Source organism: Podarcis gaigeae (assembly GCF_964106915.1).
Source record: "Podarcis gaigeae genome assembly, chromosome: 16".
Lineage (NCBI taxonomy): Eukaryota > Metazoa > Chordata > Lepidosauria > Squamata > Lacertidae > Podarcis > Podarcis gaigeae.
This window is the reverse complement of record NC_139693.1, coordinates 28,720,096-28,736,332: the sequence shown is the minus strand read 5'-3', so window position 1 is coordinate 28,736,332 and position 16,237 is coordinate 28,720,096. Positions and strand designations below refer to the sequence as shown.

General features: G+C 43.1%; 1 protein-coding gene and 1 long non-coding RNA gene across 2 annotated transcripts in view; one reads left to right on the top strand and one right to left on the bottom strand.

Moving 5' to 3' along the window:
• The window catches only part of PI4KA (phosphatidylinositol 4-kinase alpha), a 96,102-nt gene extending 88,949 nt beyond the window's left edge, over window positions 1-7,153 (bottom strand). Inside the window, exon 1 of the mRNA XM_083716798.1 lies at window positions 6,859-7,153. Within this exon, the coding sequence (XP_083572924.1) occupies window positions 6,859-7,026 (168 nt within the window). The 5' untranslated portion in view covers window positions 7,027-7,153. The remainder of the gene's footprint in view (window positions 1-6,858) is intronic.
• Window positions 1-16,237, top strand: part of LOC310834328 — a 226,369-nt gene that overhangs the window by 195,696 nt on the left and 14,436 nt on the right. The window lies entirely within an intron of this gene.

Genomic DNA, 16,237 nt, shown 5'->3' with positions numbered 1-16,237 from the left:
CATGCTAAACCACTACCCCTTTTGATGTTGCCCTGTGTTAAACATAGAAGAGAAAAACATGTTGATGTTGGGTGTTCAAACCAATTCAGTGATCCTCGTAACAAACATATATTTTAAACAACTTCCCATAAATTTCATATTTTGTAAAGAAAATCTTATAATAAAGTCCTTCCGCTTTCATATATCATTAATTTGCCAAGCTATGCAAAACTACTAAAAAGCTGTAATCAAAAGGTAGACCATTCAATTACCTACAGAACAGTTTTTTAAAAATATGACAATTTTTGGATTGATGTGCCTTGTTTGTTTGCTGATACAGCTTCATCAAGACTCCACTACTTTTATCCTCATACACTTACAGGCACGCTCAGTTCAGGCATCCCACTAAAAACTCACCAACCACCAGTGAGAATCTAAAACACGATTTCCAAACTTCTAGGCACACATTAGTTTTGAGCTGTCTGCTTTTATTCTCCTCCTGCTCATCACTTCAGTCCCTAGGAGCAGCCTTGTCTGGAGGCAGTGATGGCCATAGCTATAGTTTATCAATTCAAACACCACAGCAAAACAATTAGCACAAACCATGAAGTGCAAACCCACATCAAATCATGGTTTCTCATGCTGCCTTGCCGATTCAAACACCACAATAGTTATGTCTCCTTAAGCATGGTTTTATGCAAGTTCTTGAACTGTTTCTGTGTTGAATGGCTATTACGGTTCAGAGGTACTATCTAAAATACCTTACACCTGAAACCACTGCTTAGCCCATGGGTAGGCAAACTAAGGCCCAGGGGCCGGATCTGGCCCAATCGCCTTCCAAATCCAGCCTGCAGACGGTCTAGGAATCAGTGTGTTTTTACATGAGTAGAATGTGTCCTTTTCTTTAAAATGCACCTCTGGGTTATTTGTGGGGCCAGCCTGGTGTTTTTTGCATGAGTAGAATGTGTCCTTTTCTTTAAAATGCATCTCTGGGTTATTTGTGGGGCATACGAATTTGTTCATTTGTTTTTTTCAAAATATACCAGTAGTCTGGCCCCCCACAAGGTCTGAGGGACAGTGGACCGGCCCCTTCCTTGCTGAAAAAGCTTGCTGACCCCTGCTTTAGGAGAAGCCCTGTCTGTTTAAAGTGGGAATGAGACTGCTTTAAATGTAGAAGTGCTGTTTTCCATTCCCCCAATAATCACCCTGAATTCCACACCCACTGAACATGCTCAGTCATCACCCCCCTCAAAAAATAATAATAGTTGAGCATGCCAGTACCACCCTCTTGTGCATGAGTTTTGACAGCCTAAAGACTGACAGTCGGACAATTAAGAGAGTTCTTAATATGTGTCAGACTTTGGTCAGGGTTCAGTCTGACTCATCTTCTCTTTGTCTAAGAACAAGCACAAAGGAGGTTTCCCAGCCCTCTCTCAGGTCCTTATAATATCAGTGGAAACAGTTGGTCCTGGCGAGTATTAACCACTTTCAGTTTTAACCTGAGGATTGTCATTTGTTCAGTTTTAACTTTAATTTTAATTCATTTGAATTAATTTTGGGATGCATTTTAATCGATTGATTGATTGTTTTTTATGTATATTGTATTATTTATATGATGTCAGCTGCTCTGAGCCTGGCTCCAGCTGGGGAGGGCTGGGTATAAATAAAATTTTATTACTATTATTATTTTCCCTAACCTAACAATTCCAACGGACAGTGATGATGGTGAAATTTAATACTGTATTATTTATTTTACTATCATCATTTACAAGGTTTTGGGGATTTGTATATTACTTTTACTTCTACACTACCCTGCAGTAAAAAAATTCCAGAGCAATTGACATAAAAGAAAAGTACAGCAGTACCTTTACTTATGAACGCAATCCGTTTCGGGGTGCCGTTTGCATCCTGAAAAGTCCGTAAGCAGAGTGCCGCAGAGCACTTCTGCGCATGTGTGAAGCGCACAGATCGCTTCTGCGTGTGTGGTGAAACTCGGAAGTATACACTTCCAGGTTTGCCCCATTCGCAACCTGAAAATCCACAACATGAAGCGAACGCAACCAGAGGTATGACTGTACAGTCACAATACAAAATCAATATTATAATTTCCCCCATCATCGTTAACTACAGGAATTGTCAGGCCTCAAGATTAGTATTTGTAATATTGTAACGATTTCACCATCACCACAAAAACCACCTGATTTCAAGATTGCTACTATTATATTTCACCATCACTATTTACCAGTAGGATCACTAAATCTCAGGGTTATTTTTTAATATATATAAAATCAAAAATAAGAACAAGAATCTTGAGACCCAGCAATCCCAGTGGTGATTGAATGGGCACATTATTACTTCAGGGTTATTATCACTACCATATTTCATCATAAACATTTGCTACAAGGAACACAATCCCAGCGACAAATAGTGAAGAAATAGTATTAGTAAACTAATTATTATCTTCAGGATGATCACTGTTACATTTCACCATCACCATTTGCCAAAGGATTACCGCATCTCAGGAATATTCTTACATTAAATATAATATTAAAAAATAATAACCCTTACATCAGGCAATCATTGTGGTTAAACGCTGATAGTAAAATATCACAATAAGTATCTTGATATTATCATCTCCCTTATCGCCATTTCAGAATTATCACTGTTTTATTTCTCCATCCCCATTCACAACAAGGAGTGGCAGTTCTTGGGGTTATGATTTTGAAATTACGTTTAAAATGAGAAGAATCATCCTGTCAAGGGAATCCTAGTGGAACTTCCGGGTCGGCGCCATCGCCGAATGGCGGACTCCCTCCGAGCTCCGGAGGGAGCCTGCTTGGCAGGGGCTGGGTCCTACCGCACCGGCGATGCGGGGACCCTTAAAAACCACGGCCAGAGGAGGCCGTGGACATGGAGACTCGGCTGGCACCGTTAGCGCTCTCCCGACTCGTGAAGGAGCCTTTTTAAAGGCTACGGATCGGGTGCCGGGGAGAAGCGTGGTGCTTTGAGTTCTCTGCTATCCCTGCCGAGCGCTGCCGCATGCCATCCGGCGGAGAGCGCTGACTTCTTCTATTGAAAATTTGGATCTAAAGAAGAACCCGTGAGTAATTGGAATATGGACTAAAAAAAAAGGGATAATTTTTTAAAATTTGGAGCGAACGGGGGAGGCGGAAAAAAGGAAGTCAGCCCACCCCTAAATTGTAGAAGAGCCAAAACAAAGGACTGGACAACTAAGATCGAGTGTAACCTTATTTCGCCGAATTAGCAACTTCGCGAGGGAAAATTATAAGATTGAGCTGGAGGAGAAAAGTGGAATTGTTTTAAAAAAGCAACCCCCCCCCCCCCGGAATCCCTGGAGCGATTCGTGAAACTGCCTGGAGAAGAGCAATGGAGGTTTTGACAGCTGTCAAAGAGCTGTCAAAAAGGAAGATTAAAATAGAGACTTTGTTATGAGGACTTTGCCGGTTACTTTTGTTATAAATTGAACATAAACTGTTTCAAATATGGGCTAACAAGCTACTTGGACTGGTGGATGTGATTCTGGAAGGGAACTTTGCTACTGTAATCCATCTAGAGGAGCTGAGGGATATTGCATGTGTTTTTGACAGGAAACTTGAACAGTTGAATGGAACTTTTAATCTCCTGGGAAACTGCAGGAATGGAACATTATTTTGTCTACAGAGGTCTATACACTACAGGAAACAATGGAACTATTTGTTGGAAAATGAAAGGAACATGATGCAATGCTTTGCTCCTGAATAACAAGCCTCTGCAGAGACACTAGAAACTTTTGGAAAAAGAACATTTCTGTGGGAGAACAGAGAAACAAAAAGGAGGAGAATGATTGACAAGAACAAGGAAACAACAAGAACTGGACAGAACTGGGAGAGGGAACATTTGGGATATCCAGGTTTGACAAGCTTATGGAAACAAAATTGGAGTTTTTACTCCTGGATATAAAAACCTGGATAGAAGAAATGGGCCCCTTTTTTGATAGACTCCTTCTATGATTGGACACTAGTAATTAAAGACTGGCAAAGAACCTGAGGGACATAGTGTAATGTGGGAACTCCAGGAAGATATTAGAAGTAGAGGGATAGGTGAAACGCAAAGGGGAAAGAGGGGAGGGAAAGTTGGAATCCAAAGGTTGTAAAATCACTACTCATATTTATTTTATTTCCATCTGTACTATGTTTGAAAGGGGGGAACTCGTGGAAGGGAATAGATCGATCTTAGGGGATGGGAATTTGGATAAATTGGGTTACTGATGATGAGTGTAATTTGGGGATAAGAACTTGTTGAATTTAATTGCTTATTTGGAAGATTTGGAACACAAGAGGGGGTAGGGAGGGGAAGTCCTGGTTATTGGCAAAAAGTTTATAAATTGGATTTAATTTGTTTTAATTTGTTTTAATTTGGAAAACCTTAATAAAAATTATTATAAAAAAAAAGGGAATCCTAGTGGAAAATGCTAAACGGTAAAAGAATAACAACTTTCCTAGACCAGACAATCCTAGTGGTAGATGGTGAAGAAATCATCCTCTTCCACCATCACCTCCCCTGAGATATCCAGCTGTACTTCCAGAGAAAACCAGTGCACAAGTTTAACAAACTGGGACCAATTTACCTACGAGATCACATGTGCCCACTCAACCTGCCTTATTATTGCAGAATATTATATTTAATAATAATATATTATTATTATGAGAATAATATATTTAAAGTAGATGAATAAATGAGCAAATTGTCGTATTTTTTTCCGTCTATAAGACGCCCCCATGTATAAGACGCCCCCTAATTTGGGGGACTCAGATTTAAGAAAATGGGGGAAAATATATCTGTGTATAAGTCACTTCCCTAATTTTTGACATTATTTTTTAGGGGGGAAACCTAGTCTTATACACGGAAAAATATGGTAAGTTAATTTGGATATGCAGATGATATTAAAAATAAATTGAAGGAACTGCAGAAAGGGGGGGACGGAAGTCAAGTTTTGAAATGTTAAAATGATTGTAAAATGAGTGAAATGTAGAAACCTGAAAAGCTTAAATAACGTTTTAAAAGAGAGAGATCTGCCACAATTGGAGGCAGAACTGGCACCACTGCAAGCAGGCAACCAAAGACATCTTGGCATGAGGCAAACCACAAAACAGTGGTCCCACTCCCCACCAGGGGAAAAGGGGTGAGTGAAGACCTACATGAAGAGCAATAGACATCAGGATCTGCTGCCCCTACGGATCCTGCCACCTGAGGCAGTCACCTCACCTTGCCTTGTGAGCCGGCCCCCACCACAGGTGCCACATAATACCTGTTTCCACATTTGTAAGAGCCCAGCTGGCCGTAGGAGCCAATCCTCACCCCCTTCGCAAAGTTGATGGGCATTGCCATCGATCCATTATGTGGGGCAAGGGCTTTATCTGGGAGCCCCAACATTTCGTTCAAGTTGTCACCCCTGCAGCTGGCCATTTATCCAAAGCCCTTTGGAACTCCCCGCCTACGGAGACCAAGCAGGAACCTTTTCTTAATTTAATAAATTTACTTATTTGGTTTTTCGAATTAAAGTTTCCAACATACATCATAGAAATTCCAACAGAATCTCCTGGACTTCCCTCCTCCCCTTTGTGGGTCCCCCACTGTTAGTCATTTCCTTCCCCATCCAAATCTTTTATCTAAAATTCACCATTGAACTACAAGTGTTATTCCAATCCTAATAACGATTTTAACTGTTTGCAATTATTTTTAAAAGATAAATTATAAATTCCCCCCCATGCCTTATTAAAACGTTGGTCTTCCTGACTTCTGATTCTTCCATCTTTTTTTTTTTGCCATTTTGGCATAATAATCCATCAACTTAATCCGAATCAGGCACCTTTTTCTTCAACTGCCCTCTTTTCGGCCAGGAAAGGTCCTTACTTAAGGCTTAAGCCTACCCAGATCCGGGGTCTAGGAAACTTGAGGCAATTCTTTAGGTATGTCTTGGAATTATTATTTTTATCAGTCCTTTTTTTCTGGAGGGACGCAGGGGTACGCAAACCCCTAAGCATTTTGTGAATCTTTGTATTTTTGCCCATTTACTGTATTTACTTTTCCGGATTTGAACTATAAAATGGTGATTTTTCTTTGAGTCAAAATGAGAGTAGCCCTCGCAAGAAGTACCAACTGTGGAAGAATGGCAGATGAAGATGATGGATTTTTCAGAGCTAGCCGACCTGACCGGAAGAGTCCGTGACCAGGAGGAGGAGTACCAGGAACAATGAACGAAATTTAATGATTACTTAGTTAAATATGTCAAGTTAAATTAATTGGAAAAAGCTTGCAATTACCAGATAGGCTTAGGATTTAAATATGTAATATGATGAATTAATATGTTTAATGCTGAATTGGTAAGAAAGATGTTAAGGGATTAAGTTAAGTTTATAAGAATTTTGATTTGGAAAACCGTTAAAAGGATATGCAATGAAATTCAACTAGGGGGATACGAGGAAGTCACTTAACAATGTTAATAAGATTAGTTTTAATAAGGTTGTGATTTATGTTCATTTATTTGTTTGTGTGTCTACAACTTTGTGAAAATCAATAAAAAAATTGGGTAGGGGAATGAGAGTAGCCCTAAACATTGATTATTATTAGCATTGATTATTATTATTAAAGGGCTGATTATTATTAAAGGGGTTGCACTTTCTGTTGCAGTGGTTGTTTTGCAAATCAAATATGACGGAATGAAACGAAATAACGTAAGCAAGTCGTCCAAGGAGCGAAGCGCAGACCCGCCCCCGCACCTACGCCGTACGCGGTGACGTAAACGAGACCCCCCCACCGCACCCCTGAGGTAACTGGGAGCAGCGGGCAGTCGCCTCGGGCAGCGCCTCCTTCCCTCACCTTCTCGAGAGGAGCGGGTCTCTGCACGGCCAGCGAGCGGGCGAGAGACAGCACCGTGTTGAAGTAGAAGCCCCTCGACGAGCCCGGGCTGCTGGGCTTCTCCGAGCGCGCCGCGGTCACGGCCGCCGCAGTGGCAGCCGCCGCCGTCGCCACGGCCAGAGCCGACATCTTGCGAGGAGCCTCCTCACAGCGAGAGTGTCACTCGCGGCCTCTCGCGCGCCTGTGGGCCCCTCCCCTCATCCCTTCCCTTCTTCTCCAGCAGCAACCGGCAGCCCGGCTTCGCGTCGGACTTCTCGCGAGAACGACGCCGGTCACCGCGAACCAGCCCCGGATGAACTACAGCTCCCGGCAGCCTTTGCTGCCCTTATTCCTTCTTTGGCGAGGGCTTTGCTGGCCGGGGCTGATGGGAGTTGTAGTTCAGCAGCTGCTGGGGCGAGGAACAGGAGGCGGTCCGTGGGCTCCTCCCGAGGTCCAGTAATGTACTAACCTTGCACATAGAGAGACGTAAGAGGCGGAGAATGTAGAGTGGCGCACGAAGCTGAACTAGTGGTTTAAATAAATAAATGCGAAAAGCGAGCGACTTTGGGCGTGTTTTATATTTAGAAATGGTGATGTGAATTTTAATCTGTTCTAGCATGGTATGTTTTAAGGTATCCTGCATTCCCTCCCCCCTGATTTTATGGTTTTGTCTTTTTGTAAACCGCTTTGAGGTTGTTGTGTTTTTTTTACAACCAAGCGGTGTGTAATTTTTATGAAACAAATAACAAATAAATATAAATAATCTGAACAGGGTTGTGTTTCTTTTACCATAATGTGCCTGTACACGGACCTCAGGCCCAGCCAGTTTAGCCCGATGGTTAAGGTTGATGGGAGCTGTAGTATCTGGGGACTCAAAAACTGAAGAAGCTGCTTAGTACTTCGCATTAGGAGGAGTGGACGAAGAGTGTCGTGGCACCTTCAGTTGTTCTTAATTATAAATGTTATTATTTATTTGACTTATGAGTCGCTCACCTCAAAGGAGTCCTCAAGCAAGTTACAAAAGAAATTAAGAGCCAAAGGCATGCAACATAATTGTAAGGAAGGGAGAGAAAAATACATTACAGCAAAACTGTTACAATGGCCCATAAGCAGACCCAGGAAAGATGCAACCAATTTATTACGCCATAAACTTTCGTGGCTGCCCAAAACATGGATTGTTGTAGCCAGTGCCGCAAGAAATTTGTTAGTGTAGTTGTCAACGTTTCCTTTTTTTAAGGGAAATTCCCTTATTCCGAATAGGATTCCTCGCAAGAAAAGGGAAAAGTTGACAGCTATGTTTGTTAGAGTTGCCCGGTACTTTACAGCCCGATCCTAACCATGTCTGCTCACCTGCAGCACTGAATTCAATTTGTCAGGGGAGTTCTAAATCAGATTTTGCGTATACCCCCTTAAAATAAAAATCCTTAAAATGCTTTTATTTCAGTGAGCCTACTCTAAAGTATGGGCAAGTCTGAATCCAACACCTTCCCATCGAAAGGACCGGAGATCGTAAAGATCCACTTATAAAAGTCTATTTTTTATTTTTATTTTTTGAAAAGTTTTTATTGTTAAAATAACTCAGCATTAATACACACATATTGCAAATATACAAACATACATTTCATTCAATCCTTAAAAATGTTCAAACATACCTACACTCCATCCCACAGATAATTCGTTTTCCCATCACCATCCACCACCCCTCTTATTAAAGTCTAAAAGCAAGGCGCGCGTGTGTGTGTGTGTACGGCACGTGACAAACATGGCGGCGCCCGCAGCGGCTTCATTCCTGGAATCCCGACCTTAAAAAAAAAAGACAGAGACTCAACCAACTAACTCAGGCTAGACTGTGTTTATGTGCCCAAAGCGTGTTGACCACTTCTTCTCCTTTCACCAAATCCAACGTCTGCTTCCGCCCATCGTGAGCTGTTCTTCCCGAGGATCAAAAAGCCTTGAAATTACTATTTTGTGTTATTTTCTTTCAAAAAAAAACCCCTCTCTCAAAGCGGTGGGTTGGTTCAGTCCGACCGCGTCCATCTTGTTTCGCCCCTCCCATTTTCTTCTCTCTTCCTCTCCACGGCCTGCTCCCCCGCCTTAGGTGGAGAAGTGGTTTGGCCCGCCTGACCTGCCTGAGGAAAGAAGGAGAGGAAGCTGACTCGGCTCGTGACGGGAAGCAAGAAGGCGAAGAGCGGGGGCCGCCGCTGCTGGTGGGTGAGTGAGTGAGTGACGGGGAAAGGAGCTAACAGAAAGCAGCTTTTTCTCTTTTTTCCCCTTCCTTAGGATGAACTATTGACATTTTATAAACCAGGTTTATACCCCGCCCCGCCCCCAAGGAGCAAAAGAAAACATTCATAGTGTTCACACGCCTCCCCGTGTTTTCTTGTCCTCAGAACAACAAACCTGCGAGGTAGGCTTGCGAGTCGCTTTGTCCTCCCAACAGCATTGCCGGGTAGGTTAAGATGGCTCCTTGGGTGTATATTCCCTTATTCCAGTGCCGTTTCCCGCTGCAATCCCGGATTGTTAGATATCCCGGATTGTTCAGGGAAGTTTTTAATATGTGACATTTTAGTGTATCTTTCATCTTTGTTGGAAGCCGCCCAGAATGGCTGGGGGAACCCAGCCAGATGGGCGGGGTACAAATATTAAATTATTATTATTATTATTATTATTATTATTATTATTATTATTATCCCGTAGACTGTCCCCGGGACAGGTGAGGCTGCTGGTCCCTTATTTTCAAATCTGAAAGTTGACAGCTATGCTCTCATCATCCCAAGCTTAGCAGCACCAGGGATCAGGGGTGCTATTTTTTTAAATGTTTGATCGACTTATTTTAAATTTGCATTTGTTTTTGTTTAAAAGCTACCCCGAAGATGTAGCTATGGGAAGGCGCCATACCAACATTTATAAATAAACAAATTTTTAAAAACTACCCACAGAGCTATGCCAGGTGTTGGGCTAGCAGCAGGCCTCATGTTGAGGTTTATATATGATATATCATGGGTGGGCAAACTAAGGCCCAGGGGCTGGATCTGGCCCAATCTGCTTCTGAATCCGGCCCACAGACCGTCCAGGAATCAGCGTGTTTTTACATGAGTAGAATGTCTCCTTTTATTTAAAATGCATCTCTGGGTTATTTGTGGGGCCTGCCTGGTGTTTTTACATGAGTAGAATGCAGGCTGTTATTTAAAATGCATCTCTGGGTTATTTGTGGGGCATAGGAATTCATTCTTTTTTTTCTTTTTCAAAATATAGTCCAGCCCCTCACAAGATCTGAGGGACAGTGGACCAGCCCCATGCTGAAAATGTTTGCTGACTCCTGAAATGATATACTCTGTGTGTGTGTGTGTGTGTGTGTAATATATATATATATATATATGCAGGTTTTGGTGTCCTCGGGTGTCTTCCCGTGTAAAAGTTGGGGTGTCTAGGCGACGTTTCGACGAGGTCTCACTCGTCATCTTCAACTTCTAGTTTCTCGTAGGTTCTTGTCAGCTGGAAGGTTTCCTCCCCGTAGAGGTAAGATATTTGCTTTCGTAGATTTTCACGGGTACAGGAATGCAGGTTTTGGTGTCCTCGGGTGTCTTCCCGTGTAAAAGTTGGGGTGTCTAGGCGACGTTTCGACGAGGTCTCACTCGTCATCTTCTTGAAGATGACGAGTGAGACCTCGTCGAAACGTCGCCTAGACACCCCAACTTTTACACGGGAAGACACCCGAGGACACCAAAACCTGCATTCCTGTACCCGTGAAAATCTACGAAAGCAAATATATATATATATATATATATATATATGTAAAACATATATGTATATATGAGACAGATGATATATATGTGTGTGTGTGTGTATGCGCGCTGCTTTGAGGACTATTTTCGATCAAACAGCAGGACAGGAATAAAATAGTACACCAATGGAATTACTTGTCACGAACCTAATTACTCATCACCACAGGTTTATTGCCATTAACAAAAACATGCACACCATACAGTTCAACATAATCTTAAGTACTGAGCAAAATACAAAGTATAACTGGAGGGCAAAGGGATGGAGATTTTTTTTAAGCAATCTGGTATTGTTACTGTATTGTATTCCAAAAACAAAGCAGTGGAGACCCAAGTTCGGGACACCCTGTTTTATGCGATTGGCAATCTGGTGCTCTTTGGATGGTTTTCAGTTCCCGGCACCCATCTGTCTCAGCCAATGTGGCCAAGGGCCAGGGAGGATGTGAACTGTTTCTCAGCAACATCTGGAGGGCCACAGGTTCCCTTTTCGAAACAGGTGGGGGATAGTCTTTCATCAGATCGCTTAAAAAAACCCTCTATCCCTTTGCCCACCAGTTATACTTTGCTTTGTATTTTGGTCAATACTTACGATTATGTTGAATTGTATGGCGTGTGTTTTTGTTGATGGTAATAAACTAGCGGTGATGAGTAATTGGGTTCATGATAGTAATTCCATTGGCGTACTGTTTTATTTTTATCCTGCTGTTTGATCCAAAATAGTCCTCATAGTTGCTTATTTTTTATTGTATTTTTAAACCCAGAGTTAGGGCTGCTGCTAGCCCAACACCTGACCTAGGTCTGTGAGTAGTATTTATTTTTAATTTGTTTATTTAAAAATGTTGGTATGGTGCCATCCCATGGCTATGTTTTCAGGGTAGCTTTTAACAAAAATAAGTGCAAATCTAAAAAGCCTAAAATAAGTTAATCAAATGTTATAAAAAGCATAACAGTAGCCTTGATAAAAATGAAATTTAACACTGAAACAGATTTTAAATGTCTGTGCCTGGTGCTGGAATGATGTCAAGGTGGCCACCAAGTGAACCTCTCGGGGGGGGGGGGAGCATTTCATAGCTGGGATGCCACTACTAAAAAGGCCCTTCTGTGTCCTCCTGCCACACCTCACCTGGTGGGGGCACCTTGCGGAGGGCTTCAGAAGACTGTCTTAAGATTTGAGCAGGTACATATGGAGCTGGTTGATCATTTAACAACCTTGATTCTAAGCTGTGAAGTGCCAAAACTGCCAAAATTAGCACTTGGAGTTGGGCCCAGGAGCATGCCTTTGCATTGTTACTTACACTTCCTGCAAAGTAAGTCCCAAAGAATTTGGCAACTACCAGTTGACAAAAGCATGAGTCTCATTGCTCTGTGTGGGCTTGCTTCCAAGTGCACATGATAAGGATCATCCTGTACACATCCTTGGTGTCTTAGTTTATTACAGCCTCTTCTTAGCTTGTGTGATGCTCTTGTCCTAGTGCCCTTGTATCATGTGATCAGATCCTGAAGCTAGTATATTTGGGTAAGCCTGCTTAAGCAGTGCAAGCACATTGCCTGGATCACAGGGCAGGAAAAGACTGTTAAACAGAGAAGTCTTTAGCAAGGACCTAAAACAATGGTTCTCAAACTTCTTTCTCTGGGACACACTTTCAGAATACAGTGGTACCTCGGGTTAAATACTTAATTCGTTCCGGAGGTCTGTTCTTAACCTGAAACTGTTCTTAACCTGAAGCACCACTTTAGCTAATGGGGCCTCCCACTGCCGCCGCACCACTGGAGCACGATTTCTGTTCTCATCCTGAAGCAAAGTTCTTAACCTGAGGTACTATTTCTGGGTTAGCAGAGTCTGTAACCTGAAGCATATGTAACCCGAGGTACCACTGTAAATATTTGCTCATGCTACACCAAAAATTTTATTGATAAGAAATTTGTTGCATAACAAAAGGAAATCATTCCTAGCAGTGCTTGATTTATATACAGTGGTACCTCAAGTTACATACGCTTCAGGTTACGTATGCTTCAGGTTACAGACTCCACCAACCCAGGAATAGTGCCTCAGGTTAAGAACTTTGCTTCAGGATGAGAACAGAAATCGTCCTCCGGTGGCGGGGCAGCAGCAGGAGGCCCCATTAGCTAAAGTGGTGCTTCAGGTTAAGAACAGTTTCAGGTTAAGAACGGACCTGCAGAACGAATTAAGTACCGAGGTACCACTGTATAACGTGGGACACAGCTGTGTACTTTATAATATGTTAGAGACCATACTGAGGATTACAGCTCTGATGAGGAATGGTGGGAAATACACACACACACACACACACACACACACACACACACACTTCCTGCTCCTGACCAGGATCCTGAAGCTGCCTAGGAACAGTGGAGTAGCATAGATTTAGAGAATTGGTTTGCAGAGGGGCATAGTTCGAAAACAACAGCTGGGCAGAGCGGAGCGGGGAGCAACTAGGAGAAGCAGAACAGGAAGAGATTGAGAGAACTGACTCCCCTTTGCTAGAAAGCGCCCAGCCTTTATCTCCAAGGGCAAGGAGAAGGCTCAGTGGCTGCAGCATCAGGTTGCAAGAAGGGGGAAGTAAGAGGAAAGCTTAATTGGGAGCACCTTCGTTCCAAGAAGGGTTGCTTTGTTCTTTTGCTCTGATCATTAAGCACTCTTAAACTGGTAAATTTAAATTTCTTTGTTCTGCTGATGCACAGCCAAAGGGGGGGGGGGGGGAGGAAGCCTGGCGTAATATGATCGTGAAACATCCAGAAAGTATAAAACGTGTTGGAAGTGTAAAGAAGCAGAGGGAAACTTTTTTCACATGTGGTGGACATGTAAAAAGGTAAAAGTATATTAGGAAATGATTTATAATGAATTGAAAAAAGTATTTAAAACTACATTCCAAAAAAACAACAACAACCCAGAGTCTTTTCTGTTGGGAATAACCCAGACAGAATGAATGAATGAATGAATCTTTATTTGCGTCAGCTATGGACCATAGCAATAAAACAACAATACAATATACAAAGAATAGCAACAAAAAGTCAAGTATATAAAATATATTTTAGGATTTTGAATCAATAGTCAAATAGTGGATCTTATTCTGATTGCCCCAGCTAAAAACCTTGCAACCTTTGCTGTCACCTGAAATAATTTTTGACAAATGTAAAAGTGGAAAACTGATTTGAATAGTTATAATAAAATGTGCAGGAAAGTATGATACGTAAAATGAACCATGGAAGGAGAAGAAGGGAAGTCATTGCATATCCAAAATATAGTTTTCAATTAGTCTTCCCCAGCACTGTTCAAATGGCAATTCTGGATCACAACTAGGGTTGTCCTCCGTATCGCTTGATGCTCTTGCTCTCATTTTGAAAATATATCCATATTCTGGAAATATATACACACACACATACACACACACACACACACAGTCATACCTTGGAAGTCGGAACGGAATATGTTCCAGGTGTCCGTTCTACTTCCAAAACGTTCAGAAACCATAGCGCGCGGCTTCTGATTGGCTGCAGGAAGCCGCGGAAGCCCCATGGAACTTTCAACTTCCAAAAATAGTTCGCAAACCGGAACACTCACTTCCGGGTTTGCGGCATTCGGGAGCCAAAACGTTCAAGAACTAAGCTGTTTGAAAACCAAGGTATAATCCCACATAGTAAGTAAAACATTGCTAAAGGCTGTGCTTCGGGTGGTCATGATGGGGCAGACTTCAGAGTGCCTCCCTTAAGGCTGCAGTGACCAGTCTTTGTTGAGAGATGTGAGCAATATAGGCCTTCAAAATGCTATTGGATCTGATCAGGAGGGGCTGGCACAATGCGGTGACTCAGGTTATCCTGAGATATGGAACAGTTAATCAAGCTCTGAGATTATGCCAGGGGCATTTTAAATTTACAGTGCTGATAAGGATCCCCCAGGAAAAAAAAAACCTCCAGTAAAATTTCTAGGGTTTGCAAAAGGAGTGTGTTGACAGTATAGCCAAAACAGGAAGCTATTTGTCTTAGTGGCAGAACTTGTAGCACAGCTGAATTATGTAATAGTGTCTTCTTGAGGATAGTTTGATCCACGATTACCGCAACCTCCTCTGTTTGTCAACCAGCTTAAAGCAAGAATGCATCGAGTTTTGAAAGGTGGCCTCTTTGTAGCATTGGAAGTGGTTTAAATGGAAAGATAAGGCAAAAGTATACCATAAAGGGTAAAGGGACCCCTGACCATTAGGTCCAGTCGTGGCCGACTCTGCGGTTGCGGCGCTCACCTCGCTTTACTGGCCGAGGGAACCAGCGTACAGCTTCCGGGTCATGTGGTCAGCATGACTAAGCCGCTTCTGGCGAACCAGAGCAGCGCACGGAAATGCCGTTTATCTTCCCACCAGAGCGGTACCTATTTATCTACTTGCACTTTGACGTGCTTTTGAACTGCTAGGTTGGCAGGAGCAGGGACCGAGCAATGGGAGCTCACCCCGTCGCGGGGATTCGAACCGCCAACCTTCTGATTGGCAAGTCCTAGGCTCTGTGGTTTAACCCACAGCGCCACCCGTGTCCCAAAAAGTATACCATAGGACTGGTATAAATCGAAAGCTGATAAGATCTGAGCTTCTCCCACATCCACATACTAGTTCTTCTTCCATGGATCAAAACATACAGTGCGTGTTGCTGAAACACTATTGTCGAAAGGCAGGTACTCTAGTTGTGAAAATACACCGGCAAAGCAGGCAGTTTGAGATGTTTGAAGCAAATCAGTTGAGCCACACGGTATGGAAGAAGGCAAGAATGTGGCTTGGTTCCACCCATTTTGGGTCATCTGGAGCAGTTTGCTATTTCCTGACTGGATCATTGACTTGCCCTTTCCTCTACCAAGCCTCTGGTCCACTAATCCGAATAGCATGACCTATCAGAGTTTGGAGGAAAGCCGAGCAAAAATATATTTTAATAGCTTTGAGCTGGGGGAGGAGCTGTCAGTTGTTCCTATATACCGTATTTTTCGCCTATAGGATGCACTTTTCCCCCTCCAAAAATTAAGGGGAAATGTGTGTGCGTCCTATGGGGCGAATGCAGGCTTTTGCTGAAGCCTGGAGAGTGAGTGGGGTCGGTGCGCACCGACCCCTCTCGCTCTCCAGGCTTCAGGAAGCTATCCGCTAGCCGTGGGAGAGCTGCGTGAAGTCACGCAGCTCTCCCACGGCTAGCAGAGAGCTTGCTTGCACCCAGAAGCTTGGGGCGCGCTGAACTCAGCACGCCCCAGGCTTCGGGCTTCGCGCAGCTCTCAGCTAGCTGTGGGAGAGCTGCGCGAAGTCGCACAGCTCTCCCACGGCTTGCGGATAGCAGCTTGTTCTGGGGGCTGGGGTCGGGGGAAGCTTGGGCTTGCCCTGCCCCAGCCCCGCACCGGGGGGGGGGAATAAAAAAAATTCTTTATTTCCCCCCCCAAAAAAACTAGGTGCGCCCTATGGGGCGAAAAATACGGTAGGTATGTGTTCTGTCAAACCATTTCAATCTGTGTTTAAATTTACTCACTTCTTTTCACAGAATCCTGCTTTCCATCCCATTCGTTGCTGACATCTCTGGCATGAAGGCATCGATCTGGG